General features: G+C 33.7%; 1 protein-coding gene across 1 annotated transcript; it reads left to right on the top strand.

The window, feature by feature from the left end:
• Positions 1-446: 446 nt before the first annotated feature.
• eIF3d1 (eukaryotic translation initiation factor 3 subunit d1) lies at positions 447-13,369 on the top strand. The gene is made up of 9 exons (XM_072530297.1): positions 447-760; positions 940-1,202; positions 3,166-3,277; positions 5,146-5,255; positions 6,557-6,695; positions 10,677-10,837; positions 11,986-12,117; positions 12,208-12,575; positions 12,886-13,369. Exons 1-9 carry the CDS (start codon positions 559-561, stop codon positions 13,082-13,084), a joined length of 1,686 nt encoding a protein of 561 aa, XP_072386398.1. The 5' UTR covers positions 447-558; the 3' UTR covers positions 13,085-13,369.
• The last annotated feature ends 6,010 nt before the right edge of the window (positions 13,370-19,379 follow it).

Consider the following 19,379-nt stretch of genomic DNA (forward strand, 5'->3'; position numbering starts at 1 on the left):
ATATTCCACCTCGACTTTCAGAATTGGTGGGCTTTCATTAGAATTATTTATCGTAATGTCCATTCTTTTTGGGTGTTGACTGACACTCGGAGTTGAACCGTTCTTAGTTTTCTTTCGGTCGTGCTCACCTTACAGAATTAACGAGTTTAAAGAAAAGAACCTCTTCACCACGACAGGAAACTCGGAGGGCTAGAAAAACTTGAGTTTCTTTTTATTTATCTGTAACTAAAATTTGTAATATCATCGTAAATAGTAGTCATCGCTTTACTATGGCATATTATTTACTTAAGTGTGAGCGGTGGCGTGAGCCAGGCATAGAAAAAAATGTTCTCTATGCTGTGGCGTGAGTTAGGCAAAGAAAATACTTTACACTCGATAAATGGTTGTCTAAAATCAGTATTTTTGGTTTACAACTTCTGTCAACTAAGCGTCAATGTCACTGTCACTCTTGTCATTTCTTGATGACATACATCCACGAACCTTTTCCAATTTCAAGGCAATTTAAGTTAAGGCTTTGGAGTGTTTTAGGTGGTTGTTATTAATTAATTAAGTGAAGTAATGACTATGACCGATTATAGCTCAGGAGGAGAGGCTCCGCACTTCGTGGCACCTGTAATTCAAGATAATCAAGCTGGATGGGGACCCTGTGAAGTGCCAGATCAGTTTAAGGATATGCCTTATCAACCCTTCAGTAAAGGTGACCGGCTAGGAAAGATTAGTGATTGGACTGGGGCTGCTTTTCAAGATAAAAAATATGCTAGTAAGTCTATATACATTGTAATAATACAACATAATTAATGGTGCATATGTTAAAACATAACCTCAATAAAAATGGGAGTATATACGCAACTTACCGCCGGTGAAATAAACGAAGTTGTTAATTCTTAAAAATGATTTGTTTATTGTGTTGAATGTTAAATGTGGTTTCTGTTTTGACAGATAAATATGCTTCCCAATTTGGCTCAGGTAGCCAGTATGCATATTACCATGATGAAGATGAAAGCACTTTCCATTTGGTTGACACTACCAGAGTTCAGAAACCTCCATACCAGCGAGGTAGATTCCGTGCTAATCAACGTAATTTGCGTGGAAGGGGTGGTAGAGCTAATGTCCAAAGTGGCGGCATGCAAGCCCTTGGTAAGGGTGTTAAGACAAGGGACACATACAAGAGGAGTCAAGTTAAGAGATGGGGGCAAGGTCGTGTAAGTATATCATATTTTATTTCCATTAAGGAATTTCCCAAGACTTTTAAAGCGTTTCTGATATGACATGTTCCTTAGCTTTCCTAAGCATGCAGCTGTGGCAAAATGTTTGCCAAATAGCGAAAGCATACAATACAAGATAAAGTCAAAACAGTAAAAGTATAGAGAATGTTAAAGTTAAGTTAGCTACAAATGAAACGTCAGTAAATCACAAATTTGTGTTTGCTGTATTGCCTTGTCCTTATTATGTATATGTTTTATGCCTCAAATATGCTTTGAAACAGTACATTTTTATTATATTATTTTATGGAATCTGGTATATATATTTTTTTAGATTTACATAAAACACGAACAAATGAATATTTGTTTCTTTCGATATTAGTTGCAGTTAGTTATTAGCAATAAATTTTTTCTTTCTTTTTTCTTTTCTAACTTTACAGATCTGTTTAATTCACTACAGGAAAAGTATGTTTTCATTCTAGAGGTGTATACTATCTAAAAACTAGCCTAGAGTGGTCAAATCAGGCTGTGATTATTTTTTTATTGTAACTTTTAATATTTATTCATGCAGCAGAATATTCTTCTTCTTCTTCTTCTTTTGGCATCATAACCCTGGATGGGTCTTTGCCTGTCTGGCTATGTCCTTCCATTCAGATCTCTCTTGTGCCCTTCTTCTCCATTGTCTTATGTTCATTGTTTTCAGGTCGTCTTCCACGTCATCCAACCATCTCGTTCTGGGCCTTCCTTTCTTTCGCCTTCCTATGGGCATCCATTGTAACATTTTCTTAGTTGTTTTTGCATCGCTTTGTCTCTGCACATGTCCCAGCCATGACAGTCTTTGACTTTTCACAAATCTTACAATGTCATAACCTTCATTTAACTTATTAACCTCGTCGTTTCTCCTGATTCTCCATGTGCCATCTTACTCTTGTACCGGGCCATATACTTTCCTCAGTATTCTTCTCTCGAATGTTCTGAGTTGGGCTTCATCTTTTTTCGTCATTACCCAAGTTTCACATCCATAGGTTACTACGGGTCTAATCAGTGTTCTGTAGATAGTCATTTTGGTTCTTTTGTCTAATAATTTCGATGTCATCAATCTTTTATTAGCATAGTATGTACGATTCCCGCTGGAAATACATGCATTAATTTCGCTACTTACGGAGTTCTTCTGATTGATTTCTGTGCCGAGATATGTAAAGGCATCCACTCGTTCGATAGTATAGTTGTCTATTGTAATATTATTTTCATTGTCAGTTATTCTTTTGACTGTCATATACTTCGTTTTTGCTTCGTTTATTTTGAGACCTCTTTTTCTTGCTTCAGGATCAATTTGTTTGAACACTTCCATTAGTCGTGGCTTATTCCTACTAATGATGGCTACATCGTCTGCATATGCAGTAATTTGTACTGATTTGGTGTTTATATGGCCGGTTATATTGGTTTTTCTGATGACTGCCTCAAGAACTATAAATATATAAATAGCATGGTTGATAGGGTATCTCCCTGTCTTACTCCCATGTTGATGTTAAATAGGGGAGTCAGTTCTCCATCTACTCTGACTGCGGCTTTTGAACCCTGCAACGTCATTTTTATGAGGCTAATGTATTTCTTAGGTATACCTAGATTACAAAGGTCTTCCAGCATTCTGTCTTTATTCACACTATCAAAAGCGTGTTTAAAGTCTATATACATATTATATAGGTCTATGTCGTATTCATAAGCTTTTTCTTGTATCGTTCTTAGTATGAATATGTTATCTGTAGTGGCTCTATTTGGTCTGAATCCATTTTGATAATCACCAATTATATTTTCGGAGTATTCTAATAATCTATTGTAGATTATACCAGAAAGAATTTTGTATATTACATTTAGCAATGTAAATGCAGCAGAATATTGGCTTATTGTAAATATAATAATAATAATAATAATAATAATAATTTGTCAATAATTATTGTTTTAGCCTCAAATAAAAATAAGGGATGCATCAGTTACTGTAAGACCAGACTGGAGTACTATTGAAGAAATGGACTTCCCCAGACTTGGAAAGTTGTCTCTACCAGGAATTAAGGATGGTGAGTTAAAAAAGATATTTATGAAAAAGTACTTTACATTAGAATATTTGTTCTTTTAATATAATTCATATTAGTTGCATTATATAAAATACCTTTGTTAAATATTTATTTGTGGTATCTCAGTTTTTTCTTTACTCCTAATAATATTACTTAGAAAATAGTAAGAAAATAGACCCTAGCACTGAAACTTTCGGATTACCATCTTTTTATCAAGTTCTTGGTGCTCTCATTCAAATAGAACTCTTTAAACAATGAAACAAATATTTTCTTTAACATTGTATACAATAACGATTATTATTTATGTTTAGAAATGTGATGTATTATCATTTATCTCATATGTATAAGATATAAGGTTGCCTGAGAAAAATGGACACACATTAGGGTTGCCAGGTAGTATTAAAGATAAAGTAAAATAGATTTAACATGCAACTGGTTTGACAAGTGAAGATCATATGTATATTATTAATACTATCTATCGACGCATGCTTTAAAAACTTACACAACTGACACTAGACATGTTAAACCAGTGGCACTGCGTGCTAGCTCTCTTTTACTTTAACTTTGATACCCCACGTTTTTAACAGCTGGCTACCCTAATTGGCGATCATTTTTTCAAGTCAACCTCATATCATCATATTAAAAAATTTATCTTTAATTTTATAAAAATCATGTATACATGTCATGAGCATACACGTCATGACCACTTTTTGACTGCCAACTTATTATCAATGTATTCTCCTATTCTTAAATGTATGTAAAAATGTGAGTTTGGTTAACTACTATTATGAACGTAGTAATCTTGCAGTGGAATCTCGTACTAATACATTCACTACTGATTTGCTTTTAAGGCACTCGTAATAACCCAAAAGTTGAGAGATATTACGGAGCCATTTGAAACATGTATTTTCACATTGACAGATAGCTAATTCTCAAAAAAATTGACTTAACTTCCTCACCTTTTTTAAGCTCCTCCATGTAGATACTAAAAAATAAGAGGTATTTGTTGGACACAGAAATTTAAAATTTATATAAACTTTCTCTAATTCAGATATCCCGTAACTCTTAGATTCAAGAGAATCATCTTTGAAATATACTGCTAAAGCGTGCCATGGATTGTATAATGTTTGCTTTAGCTGCCAGATTTCGTATTTTGAACCAAACCTTAAGGGTGACTATTTCTTCTCTAAAATATATATCGCTGTCAGTTGTAAAATGTATAAAATCTATTAAAAATGAAACATAATTCTTTCTTCTTGTTTGCCCTTCGCCAAAGATCTAGGGTTATCAAAAGACGTAAAAACTCTTAGATATTCTTTTTATTATTAGTATTAGCTGTTTTGTACACACCGACCTTTTAATATTAAAAATGTAGGAATATTATGATTAAATTTTTAATTATAATAATATTCCTACATTTTTTTTTTCGACATTGGATGCTGATACTTTGATTTCATCACTGACTTACAGTAACAAAAAATAAATGGAAGGATCGCTTGTTACCTATTTATAGCAAAATAATTGGTGTTCGTCTCCCACCCACATACAGTGGATTGCCTAGGTTTTGTCCCGCAGATTTATTCAATTCATATTGAAAGGGTCAAAAGATGACTAATTTGATTTAACTCATATATTCCAAATTACAAATTTGAATGTATTAAATTTTGATTTTGTTTTTCAATTCTACTCAATATTTTGCATGAAAAAATTTGATACAATTACAAAAAAGCTTGATGCAACTTTGTCACGCACCAGTCATATCTGCAAAAGAAGAAAACCGATACATGCCCATATAAAGAAAGTAAAACTTCTGTTATCCTCTGTAACATGACTTTGGCAAAGTTGTTAGATATTTTTTTTTTATTTTTTAGGTGACGATGTTTTGTGCTGTGGTGAACTGGAATATTACGATAAATCTTATGATCGTGTCAATGTTAAAAATGAGAAGGCTCTACAAAGTGTGAACAGGATCTTCCATACTGTAAGTATATTTATATCTACAAGCTTTGGAATTACAGCTTGGTCAATTATTTCCCCTCACTTAACTTTCACCATTTATTTTATGTTTTTGATTTTGTTAGTTCAGAAGATTTTTAAGTTTTTTCTAACCTGTCAAAATGGTGATCCTAGCTATGCTTTAACTTTTACCTAAACACTTTTGTTTTTTATATCTTTTATGATTAAAAATGAGTAATTGGACTTCCTAAAAGCCAAAAGAAAAAGCACTTACACAGTGGTGTATGCAAAACTTACATGTGGCGACTGCTCAAAAACTTACATTGGTCAAACGGGTAGAACCTTTAACAAACGGATAGCAGAACACAAAATGGCTTTCAATAATAGAAAATTAGATTCTATGTACATACTTCACTTTCTAGATCATAATCATTCTTTTAATGACGAATTTAAAATTCTTCACATTCAAAATAAAGGCCTTAAGCTATCATTATTAGAATCTATTGAAATTAACAAATTAAAAAATATAGACTATTCTTAATGAACACCTTGACATAAACCAGTTCTCCCCTCCTCAACTTATTCAGTTAAAGACCATAAGGTGTAAAGGCATACCAAAAATAATCACTTGAGAAAGGCACTCTGCCGAAACGGCTGTAGTGATAAAAAAATAAAAATTTTAATAAGTGTTTTGGAAGTTTCGAAAACAAAAGTTTTAAGTGTTTTATTGTTATCTGTAATATTTTTTGGGAAGTAGATTGCCAACTATCTCATCATTTTGGCGGCGTTTCTTGTACATAGTTTTTATATTATTATAAATTACTAATACTATACATACATCTTTCTCCATTCTTCTCAAGTGACTATAGGTCTTTCCCATTTTATATCTTATTCGAAAAGAATGTAAATCTGTTTAATTCGTTCAAGTCATATATTGCAGGAAATATTTGTTATACTTATATTCCTGTTCTGTGTATGTATATTTCTTTTGCTTTCTTTCTAATTTTTTAGATGTACATGCTTAATTGTGACTTAATAATAAATATATCATCCATAAATCCAACACAATGATTCTTTTATTTGGGAAAGACCTGTTTTGTTAATTGTGGTCTTCCACATTATTCTTATTACTCACTGATTAATATTGGTATTACATACTGCTCTATAAAGATATTTGTTTCCTATTTTATCAAAGAGATAAGTTAATAATATGTATTTTTTCCAATTCACTATTTTTCCCTATCTTCAGAAAACATGCCTGTTTCTTTATTAAAAGAAAAATCAATTGAAACGTAAATTATTTACCACTTTTTGTTTTGACTTTAGGTTACTACTACAGACGATCCCGTTATCAGAAAATTGACAAAAACTGAAGGCAATGTATATGCCACAGATGCAATTTTGGCCACCATAATGTGTTGTACTCGTTCCAATTATTCTTGGGATATTGTTATTGAAAAAATAGGTAAGTAATGCTTAGATACTTCTGTAATTTCCAGTGAAGCAAACGTGTGATAAAAATGTAATGTCTATTTTAAATGTGAAACATTTGTAAATATGCTCTAATGAGAAAAGGTTTTTTTTATAAAAATATTGTTCATTGTACTTTTCGTGAGCTCTAAATTAATTTATTTATGAAGAGTAATCAGAGTAGTAATTTCTAAAATAGTATCATCATTAACATCTCATGTTACTACAATATACTATTTGGCTAATTTCAATTTGTCTCTAAGGTGTTATGACTGAGGGAGATAGTATAGTATTGCAGTTGCATGTACACTCCGCGTAGAAATGTTCAGTGAAGCAAATATAAACGATTTTAATTATAGAAAAGACATTTTGGTTTCGAACAAGTAGTAGAAATCTTCGAATTTTTACTTTTTGCTTGATTTTAATTATATTTAGAAGTACACAGTGTTTTATGAATATTCTTTTCTAAATAACAAACAATACATATAAAGCTTCACCATCTTAAGCGTAAGAAAAAAAGAACACATTTCTGCACATGTTTAATTATTATTGACCAACTACACAGAATGATTAATATCATAGAAATGGAATTAAAAAAAGACTTACATAGTAGTGCAGATTACTATCAATCTGCTTGGATATGTCTTGCCATTTTATAAGATTTGACAGAAAGGATTAATACTCCGTTTTTAAACTAGGAGGAGTAAACTTAAAAGACAGATTCACACCCAATAATGTCACTAGAAAAATCACCAGATTCATATTCTTTTTTGGTTGAACATCTCGGCTTTCGACAGTAATTCATTATTCAGTATCGGACCACTTCACAGATAAGAAACTTAATTTCATTGAAATGAGTGGCACTTAATTGAAACAGACAGAACTGACTCTTTACAAAAAAGATTGCTTGAAAAAAATTTTAATTAAAATATTTTTACAACGTCAGTATTTACCACATCTTCAATTTTTTCTCACTTTATTGTCTTACTTGAAAAATTCATATTAACATGCAAGAAAAGTTGTGTCTCACTAATATCTCGTGGTTCACACAGTCATTCAAGCCGGTCCAAGAAGTCAATCACAGATTCACTTTTGTCGTCCTCACGAAATGGTAATCGCAACTTATGTACCGGAAAAGACTTTTAACTACTAAACGTTTGACTAACTCTAGGAATGGGAGAAGACTGAGCCAAAGTTACCTCACTATCAGCTTTCTCAACCAAAACACCTTCTAAACCAAAATTTTTAACATTAAATTTTAACCATTCAGACTTCTTTACTTCCTCTTCCTCACTTTGACAAATTAACTTTAAAATATGACCTGTTACATGTGATATCCTAGACAAGAGCCTTACACAACTATTACAGCTAGTATTTCCAGAAAATTCATCAATTTTTACCTTTAAATCTTGACAAGTAGACTGAATAGCGGTTTCCTAGTTCTTAAACTTCCTAGTTCCTAGTTCTTAAAGTCCATAACAACAGTTGTTTTATCCAAGACACTTCTATTAGTATCTTCTTGATGTTTTGCTCCCCGCAAAATTGACCTTTTTAACTCAACAGTAGGGGGTATCTTAAGTCCTGTCACTTTCAACTCATAAGCTAACTCTTCAGAAAGCAAATGTTTAACCTTAAATTTAGATGGAGCCATACAATCAATAAACTTTACTACAAATACTAGTTATACAACTCAAAAAATAACACATCAACAAACATCACACCCTTAGTTCAAAAGAAATATCAATAATTCCCCTATACTTTACTATACTTAAAATCCACACAACTACAGTAGACTATCTCTTAACCGGTCCCGCATTAACCGGCCGTCGTGTTAACCGGCTGTCGTATTAACTGACCACTCCCCCTTCCTATTGTTTTGCGTATGAGATGATCATCAAAAAGGCTTTATGTATACACAGCAAAATTATAAACGGAGGCGAATTTATTGCAAGTGAAGGTTGGCTGACTTCTGGAAGGCAGGTCATGGAGTTAATTATGTACACGTAAGTGGAGAAACAATGTCCGCGGACGCTTCAGGTGCAACTGATTTTACTTCCAAGTTTGTAGAAATTATAAAAATGGAAAAATTAAATCCTGAACAAGTATATAGCATGGATGAGACGGGTCTCAATTTAAAAATGCTTCCAGAAAAAATATTTTTGGGAAGTTATGAAAAATCGGCTTCTGGATTTAAAAAGAATAAAGAGCGCATTACAGTTGCTGTTTGTTCAAATGCAGCAGGAACATACAAAATTCCTCTTTTCGTTGTTGATAAGTCCGCTAAACCGCGTGCATTTAAAAATTTACATCTATCGTCCCTCCCCGTATTCTACAGATCACAAAAATCAGCATGGATGAGCGCTGATCTATTCAAAGAATGTAAAGTAAATCTTCCCACTAAAGCAGTCCTACTTCTGGATAATGCTCTAACTCATCCTGGAAACCTAACATTTAAGACAGATGACATAAAAATTATCTTTCTTCCTCCTTATGTGACAAGCTTGATGCAACCGATGGATCAAGGGGTGACTGAAAGCTTGAAAAGACGATACAGGCATAAATTACTGTCCAAAATTTTACAATGCGCAGAAAGTGAAGATCTCAATCTTATTGATATCATCAAAAAAATTAACTTAATGGACGTAATTTACATGTTAGCTTCCGCCTTCCAAGAAATTCCCGCTTCTACTTTCGTTAAGTCTTGGCGAAAACTTTGGACCAACATGAGGAACTTGTTGAATGTCAACAATCATACGAAGAAGATAATTCTACCACTATTCTTCAAGATCTCCAAACGTTATCCGAAAATGTCCAATTGCAGGCCGAAGATATTGAAGAATGGATGAACTGTGACGAGGAACTTGAAAACGAATTTTTGACAGACGACGAAATAATTACACTAGCAACACATGAAGAGCCCTATGAAAATGAGGAGACTAATGATGATGAAAAGGTCGGCCACATCGAAGCGAGGGCTGCAATGGAGGTGCCATTGAAGTATATTGAACAACAACCTGGGTCATCTTTAACAGACGTCTTGGTTTTTTAAAAATGGAGAGATATAGTTTTTAAAAATTTACTTAATGTCAAGAAATAGAAGAAAGTTACCGATTTTTTTAAAACAAGTTCGTAAAATATTTAAATATGTATATATGTAGAAATAATTAGTATTTTTCAACTGTATACTCCGTGATCTTTATTAATATACACCTTCCTGTACATGTGTTTGATATATGTATGTACATATGTACTTGATTTTTCTCATGAAAATGCCTGAACATCGGATGAACCGGCCATTTGGTCAACCGGCCAGGCTCTGGTCCGGAGGTGGCCGGTTAAGAGGGAGTCTACTGTATTATCATAAATGAGAAAGTTCTTCATTAAAAACTTAACAACAGACAAATTTAATATGCTCCAATGATCCAACTCTCACATATACTTGAATAACTTACAATAGTAGAAAAAATGAAATTATTCTTAAAATAATAAAATAATCCTAAAATATAATACTCAGAAAACATTGTCGATTGACGAAGTGTGGGCTGTATTGTTCAAAACACTGATGACACACAAGCCAAAATGGAACTCCCCTAGAACTGAGAACCGTCAATACACGGAATCAAATAGGTGTATAACAGGCATATGCAACCAATTATACATGGATGTATAGCCCCTTAACACATCCAAGGTGCTAATCCTTTTAGAATGTAACACTGAGTCTACTTAAAACAAATTACTCACTGGTCTAATTTGTATAAATTGTAATATTAATCCAACAGGATGTTACTGCACTTCTTAGTAGCTAGATCAGTGCGTTTGGCAATTGTCCTTATAGTATTTGCGTCTCTTCCTTTGTTTGGTGTACATAAATAACGACTTTCAAAATTTTATGAATATTGGGAATGTTACAAAAATGTTTCACTGTCAATCAATGTATAGAAATATTTCAGCAATATATCTAAACGCATTTTTTTAGGCGACAAACTATTTTTTGACAAGAGAGACAACACAGAATTTGATTTACTGACTGTAAATGAAACATCCGTTGAGCCTCCTCAAGATGATGGCAACTCCTTAAATTCACCTAGAAATTTGGCTCTGGAAGCTACATTCATTAACCACAATTTCAGCCAACAAGTAAGTAACATTCGAAAATTATAACTGTATTTAAGAGAAAACTTCAAATATCCTTTTTTTTTACAGTATATTTTTGTAAAAATAAACATTGTAGTACAGCGAGCTATACTGCGTTTTCTTATTGGAATTAATGAATTAAACTTAAGCCTAATTCAAGAATTCAATGTAATTATTTTTGAGCATTACTAGCTGCTTTGCCCGTCCCTTTACATTGAGGCAATACGACTTACAATTGAAATGTTATGTGCTGACAGTGTTAGTAGATTAATGATACTCATTTAGTTTACTTTGTAAATATTGAAGAACCTATTTCTTTAAATAACTATAATTAAGATTGCTCCTGAGAAATCAAGCGTAGACTAGCAATGGCCCGAACCGCAACAACTAAACTGATTACAATATGGAAAGATCAAACAATAACAAGGAATACTAAGCTCAGGTTAGTCAGTGCCCTTATTTTTCTCATTGCTACATACGCAGCTGAAATATGGACTCTCAAAAAATCCATAGGAATAAGATCGAAGCATTCGAAATAAGGGTTTATAGAAGAATTCTACGCGCGCCCTGGACAGAAAATAGAACCAACCTGTCCATTATGGAAGAGCTTCATATAAAAGACAGGTATTAAAAAAGCAAACCGAGCATACCTAATTTACTTCGGGCACATAGCTAGAAGAATGGGGACCTGGAACTATTGGTAGTAGAAGGAAAGGTAGAAGGCCGAAGACTAAGAGGAAGATCTCCAACACGATGGGCAGAACAAATAAAGACATTGGTGGGAAAATCCCTACATGAAGTCGTCCATATGGCACAGGATCACAGCCAATGGAGGAATGAGGAAGAGGGAGGGATACTAGCCTAGAGTCTACTTTATGACTTCTGAGATCCCCCATAGCCGCTTGACTAGCCGTCTTTATAATAAATTTTCTTGCACAATGCAAGATTGCATAAATCTTTTCCTGGAATACACTAACTCTGTTATTGTAATAAAATATAAAGGAGCCTGTTCCTTACTTCCGCCTATGTAAGGGTAACCGTTTCTGCGAACAGAGTTTGCAAAGTAATCCTAGGTAGTTACATATTGCGTTCTACCGTTTTGGCGGTGAGTGTCTATTTAATCATTTATTTTAAGCAATATCTTTTTGTAGGTACTGAAAATAGGTGCAAATGAACCACGATACAAATTTGATGATCCAAACCCATTCATATCAGAAGAGGAGGAGGGAGAAATTGCTAGCGTTGCTTATAGATACCGCAAATGGGATCTTGGAGGAGGAATTGTGAGTATTATTTTCTCTTTAACATATTCAATTCTCCTTTTAACTTACATTCAAGCACTTTTGATCTATTTTACACATCACGTTTTTTAGACATTGGTTGCTCGTTGTGAACACGATGCCGTAGTCCAATCTCCTAATGGTGAACTCCAATTCCTTACCATAAAGGCACTAAACGAATGGGATTCTAAACTGGCCAACGGAGTTGAATGGCGCCAAAAACTGGATACCCAACGAGGTGCCGTTCTAGCTAACGAACTCCGCAATAATGCTTGCAAACTGGCGAAATGGACTGTCCAGGCACTTCTGGCTGGAAGCGACCAAATTAAATTCGGTTATGTATCTCGTGCTCACGTCAGAGATAATAGCAAACATGTTATTCTAGGAACGCAACAATATAAACCACACGAGTTCGCTACACAGATTAACTTGAACATGGATAATGCTTGGGGTATTCTGAGGTATGTTAAATTTTTATTTTCTCTCATCAGATAAGCGCTGTAAACCCTAGGCCTATAAAATATAGAAAAATTAAACTTTTTCTCGTTAAAACTTCTTGTGGCGTGTTTTTCACTGAAAATGTTATTTAGTGAAACAAACCATAATGAATTGTAATAAAAATACTTTTTTTTTGTTTTCGATTTCCAGTACGAATTAATAATAATAAAATTAATTTGCAATACATGTCGACAAGAGGCAAAAATCATTTTAACACTAATAGATGATTTTTAATTTATAATACTTTGAAGTTTTAATAAAAACGTGTTTTAGGTGCATCGTGGATATTGTCATGAAGCAGAAAGATGGAAAATATTTGATCATGAAGGATCCAAATAAGCCCATGATCCGTCTCTATGATATTCCCGATAACACTTTTGAATCCGATGGGGAAACCGAATCTGACGACGATGTCCCAGAAAGCTCTACAGCGTTTCCGTTGTATTCGTACAGTTCCAGTTCCAAACGTTAGGAAAATTGCAGTCTTAGGTATTAATTCGATAAAAAGAGATAAACCAAACATATGTATCAAAGCATAAAAAATCAAATTGAGGAAATGTAGAGTGGTAGATACATAAATAACAACAAAAATCATAAGTTTTATCTGTTTTTATGGAATTTCTGCTTTAGTATCTGTATTTGGTTATATTTGAATTGCTAATGAAAATGTAATCAAATATTTGGTACGAAATAGGCACATATAGTAAAATAAATGTTATATGTGCTATTTGATAAATAAAAATTACATATACATTGATATCTGATGTTTTCTTTCTTAAAAAAAAAAAACGGAATGTGGCACTCCTGGAGTGACCGAGGAGGAGAAGCATAGATTTCTTATCGTCTACGCACAGAGCGATGGTTTTTTATTTAATTTATTTTATATTATTTTATTTTAGTTCTCAGTTCCGTAGTAGTTCTCATAGAAGAGCCTTCGGTACAGCGATAATCTAGACTCCAGTGAACCGCCTATTATTTTAATTTAATTTATGGTGTGTCTTAAATTGTGAAATTTGTGTCGTTGTAACAACGGCCGCAATATCGTTTGTTGAACTACCTACAATAATAGCGGCATCTAGGCCTGTATTATGTTTATGTTGAAAATAGCTCTACGGAGTTTAAGGGACAAAGAATTGACGACCAGTTATGTCCGTTCTTTAAGCGATATGGACGTGTAAGAGGCCATAATTATTTACCCTATAGTCTCGTAGCTCGAGCTGCTTTTGTTAATATGAAGGACATTTTGGGAAGTCATGACATTAACTTAAATCTGAAAATGAGATTGGTTAGATGCTACATCTTCTCGATACTGCTGTACGGAGTAGAGACTTGGACTTTAAACAAGAGCAATACCGATAAACTAGAGGCCTTCGAAATAAATGTGGATATACAGAATAATTTTGAAAATACCTTGGACAGACAAAATAACAAATAGTGAATGAACAAAAAACGGGAGGTGTTGATCACCATCAAGAGAAAAAAGTTGGAATATCTTGGTCATGTGATGAGAGGTAAAAAGTACCGATTGCTCCAGTTAATTATCCAAGGAAAGATTCAGGGCAAACGTAGCGTGGGGAGACGACGTGTATCTTGGCTGCGCAATTTAAGAAACTGGTTCCAGTGCACATCTAACCAATTATTTAGAGCAACAGTTTCAAAGATACGAATAGCAATGATGATTGCCAAACTCCGTAGCGGAGAGGGCACTTGAAGAAGATAGTCTCGTAAATCGCACTTGCAAATTATATTAGTAATTTCTTCCCACCCTCGTTTTTTTTCCTTGTCGATCATTGTATTCTTCAGAAGATATATCTCAAATCGCAATTCCTTATCCCAAAATCACTTAACTTCCCAAATTCATTTTCCGGTGCCAAATATCATTTTAAAAACGTTGGATGTAGGTTTGGATGACACAAGTGCGCGGAGTCGGAAGGCAGCCATATTCATTTCCCTTTAGAATCTTCGCTGGCTTTGGCTGGGGGCTGCCGGTGCAACAGGTACATTCTAGTGGCTGCCGCAACCATGGATTCTCCGTCGGGATTTGAGTGGCTGCCTAGTGCGTTGACGCTCCAAAGGTAAACTAAATTCTTAAAGATTTTTGAAATTATTTGGTCTAACTTTCCCGAAGCAGACAATATGATTTTATGTATAGACGCTATCGGCCGAAATAAAACTAAGAGTCAAATGCAAAGATTATAAAACTGCAAATAATTTAATTAAAAACAAAACGCTGGAAATATTTAGTTGAATAATTTAGATCTGTATATTCCAAAATTAATTTTATATATACAAGGAGTTATTAGGGACATAGACACAGATTTCTGGGAAGAGTATATAAAAAATACAACAGTGGTAGTCATTGCATATTTGAAATTGCAAACGGTACAAGAATTACGCGTAAAGTAGAAAAAATTATAAATGAGGAAAAAATTGTCGAATATGTCCCTACTAAATATTTTATTGTTACCTTGTAATCGCAGACTTAACCTTATGTAGTTATCAAGATTCTTAAAGAAGTCGAAGTTTATATGCAGAAAGTTCTGTTATCCTTTAACTTTCTTAGATACTGTCACTTACGAAGTCAGTGTAGGAGTTAGCCAAGATGTAAAATGCCAAGAACCTCATAATCCTAAGAATTGTACGAAAGTTGAGTTCACACAAGCATGTTTCAGTTGCAAGACGAATCACTTGACCACGAATTTAAGCGCTTTCCCAGAATTCACTCGACAAAAGTTAATAAAAGAGACGATAGGTTTAAAAAAGTACCTAAGAATTCATACGCTAGTATTTTTAGGACCAATTTTGCTAAATTTATGTTTAATCCTCACACAAACATCAGTAGGCCGAATAAAAGGTAGACGCCAAATAGTCCGGACCCAACTGATATAGCTATAAAGCAAATATCTATAGTTTCCCGTCCAAAAAATCCTAGTTCCAAAAATCCAGAAGAGTTAGATTCTTCTGTAATAAATGTCATTTTAGAATCGTTTTTTACAATTGTTAATTTGAGTAAACAAAATAATAATTTCAATATTTCAAAAGCTGATATAATTCAGTTAAGTAGTAACCATTTTAACCAAAATCTAACATTAAATTCGCAGACCTAAATAAAATGAACGTATTGTCGTTCAGCAAATGATAATATAGATAATTTAGAATATTTACTCCATCAGAACAGCCTCACTATAACTCTATTATCTGAAACCTGCTTCAAACCGGGAAAATATAATAATAATTTTAAAGAATTTACTTGTTTTCAAGTTGACCGCCCTGATGGATACGATGGTTGTGCCACCCTTTTGAAATCCAACATAAAATGTGAAAAAATCATTTTTCAAAATACGTATTCGTTTACGTATAAGTATATTTCTATTTAAATTTCACCTTTCGGGAAACTTTTACATATAATTTCTCTATATAATGAACCCAGAACCAAGTTTCAATTCAACAATGGACCAATTTTTATAGAAAATATATCAAAACATGGGGCGTGGGACTGCGAAGTTGATGTAGATTAGGTAGATCTTCTAGATACTATATATAATACTGTAATTTAGAATATTTAACCGATGGGTCCCCCACTTTAGCTATTTCCATAAAACTTGCTGTAGACACATCTATTCGGACGGTGTACGTTTTTCAATAAAATATCCTTTATATTATTAAATATCGATATGCGATGAAAATTAAAAGGTTATTTTACCTATTTTTTTTTATATATTTATTGAAATTTAAAATATATTCAAGAAGTATAAAAAAAATAAGTAAGGTAAATGTACCTATTATCGACACTTTTAGCACGTTAAGCACAATGGAGCTACATTTTAATTAGTTTAGTAACCAAATTACCTGAACAACGTGTATTTAGATTATGGTTTGGGCTAATAAAATCGATCACAATTACACATAAAATATTTATTTTATCCTAAAACAAACTTATAATATTTAAAATATTAATAAAATGAAAAGTGTCCAAAGTCCCCATTATCGGCTTTCTAAATTAAATGCATGCTCTAATCTTCGGCACATCAAAGATCCTTTTTTCGGCACGAGTTAGATACCCAAGATTTAAATAATTATATAGGGTACCTAAATATTTTGTTAGATGTGTACTTCTTCTTCTTAAAGTTCCATCTCCTATCGGAGGTTGGATATCATAACGGCTATGGTCACTTTGTTGGCTGCTGCTCTGAAAAGTTGTAGTGAACTACAGTTAAACCATTCTCTAAGGTTCTTCAGCCAGGAGATGCGTCTTCTTCCTATGCTTCTTCTTCCTTGGATCCTTCCTTGCATAATAATTCTCAGCAGCTCATGTTTTTTTCCTCTGGTTATGTGACCCAAATATTCTAGTTTTCTTCTTTTTATGCTGTTCATAACTTCTAACTCCTTATTTAGACGTCGTAGTACCTCAGCATTGGTAATTCTTTGAACCCACTGAATTTTTAATATTCTTCTGTAACACCACATTTCGAACGCTTCTATTTTTCTTATGTGTTGTTTCTTCAATGTCCAAGCTTCCATTCCGTATAGTAAGATAGAAAATATGTAACATCTTAGAGCCCTCAATCTGAGATGCAACTGAAGGTCTCTGTTGGTAAGCATTGTCTTCATTTTCACAAATGCTTGCCTTGCAGTTTCAATTCGAACTTTGATTTCTCTGCTTTGGTCATTTTTGTCATCAACCCAGGTTCCCAGATATTTATATGTCTCTACTTTTTCTATTTGGGTTTGCTCTATCATTAATCTTTCATTTCCATGTTGCGTTTTTGAGACAATCATAAATTTAGTTTTTCTCTTATTTATTTTTAGTCCGTATCTAATGCAATAATCGTTAATTCTATTTACCAATTCTTGTAGCGATTTCAGGGTGTCTGCCATTATAACGGCGTCATCAGTGAATCTTATGTTATTTACTATTCTTCCGTTTACAGAGATTCCATCACCCAGATCCGCTATCGCTTCCTGGAATATGGCTTCACTGTACACGTTAAACAGTAATGGTGACAGAACACAGCCCTGTCTTACTCCTCTCTTTATATCTATATTTTCGGACTTTTGTTCTATCTTTATATTGGCTTTTTGATTCCAATAGTCCAATGACTATATAGAGGAGAAGAGACTATCCTGGTACGGCCACGTCAGAAAAGCGGACAGAGGACGCTGGATAAACAAAATCACAGAATGGAGCCCGATTGGAAGAAGAAAGAGAGGAAGACCCCGAAGGTCATTCAGAGATGAAATCGACGAGGCTATGGAGAAAAGAACCCTGCGAGATGGAGACTGGAATGACAGGGAAAATTGGAGAAAACGGTTGAGTGAAGGAAGACAGTGAAAACTGTGGAAATCCTTAGTAGTAGTAGATTCCAATACAGATTGATAATGATTCGTAAGTCTCGTCTGTCTATATCTTTGTTTCTCAGTACTTCTATTAGTTTTTCATGTCGGACCCTGTCGAATGCCTTCTCGAAGTCGATGAAACAGGAATAAATATCTAGGTTCATATCTAAGCATCTTTGAGAGAGGACATTAAAAGCAAACAATGCCTCTCTCGTTCCCAGTCCCTTGCGGAACCCAAACTGAGTATCATCTATATCATCTTCTAGTTTTCTATATAATCTTCCATGAATCACCTTTAGAAATATTTTGAGGGTATGGCTTATTAGTGATATTGTCCTATAGTCTGAACAATCTTTGGCATATACTGTTTTTGGTATTGCTACAAAGGTGGACACCAACCATTCCTGTGGAATTTTTCCAGTTTTATATACTTCATTAAATAGGTCCAGAAGTACAGGTAGAGTTTCATCGTCTAGACATTTCAGTAGTTCCGTAGGTATTTCGTCTGGACCTACAGTTTTTCCGTTTTTTGCGTTTCGTATTGCTTGTTCGATTTCCTCTATTATGATCTCTGGCCCCGTTTCGCTGTCGATTTCTTCCGGTTCTTGTCGATTATCCTCAAACAGATATGTTATGTATGTCTTCCATTTTTTTAATTTCTCTTTAATTTCTATAATGATTTTTCCATTTGCGTCTTTCTGAAGGGCATCTTTCTTTTTTCTCAGTGTATTGGTCATTTCCTTTATTTTCTTATGCATGTTAAAGCTATCATACTGTTTAGCATATGCCTCTATTTCACTGCATTGATTAGCAAGCCAGGTGGATTTGGCCTCTTTTATTTTCTTTCCTATCAATCTCTGTAGTTCCTTGTATTTTGCTTTACTCCTGCCTTTATGTTTCCTTCTTTCCTCCATTAGATCTAAGATTTCTGAAGTCACCCATCTCTGTTTTTTTCCTATTTTTGTCTACAGTAGCTTTTCTCCTGCCTTTATTAAAGTTTCCTGTACCATGTTCCATTTGTCATTAACATCTGTTGTTTTTATCACGTCTAGTTTGATTTTCTTTAAATTATCATTTATTTCTTGTTTTAAGCTCTGGCGTATAGGTTCTTCTTTTATCTTTGATACATCAAACCGTGGTATATTTGTTTGTTTTTGGATCTTCTTCAATTTTATCTGCATTACGCCTACTAATGGATTATGGTCTGAATTTATGTCAGCTCCGGGGTATGTTCTCAGAGACTTTATAGCGTTTTTTTATCTAGATTTTATTAAAATGTAATTTATCTGGTTTCGAACACTGTTGTCTTCTGAATCCGCAGGTGATTTCCAAGTATAAAGTCTTCTTTTAGGTAATTTAAAATTTGTATTCATTATTACCATTTCCTCGCTTTGGCAGAATTCGACAAGTCTGTCCCCTCTTTCATTTCT

This window comes from Diabrotica undecimpunctata, chromosome 4 (assembly GCF_040954645.1).
Source record: "Diabrotica undecimpunctata isolate CICGRU chromosome 4, icDiaUnde3, whole genome shotgun sequence".
Classification (NCBI taxonomy): Eukaryota; Metazoa; Arthropoda; class Insecta; order Coleoptera; family Chrysomelidae; genus Diabrotica; species Diabrotica undecimpunctata.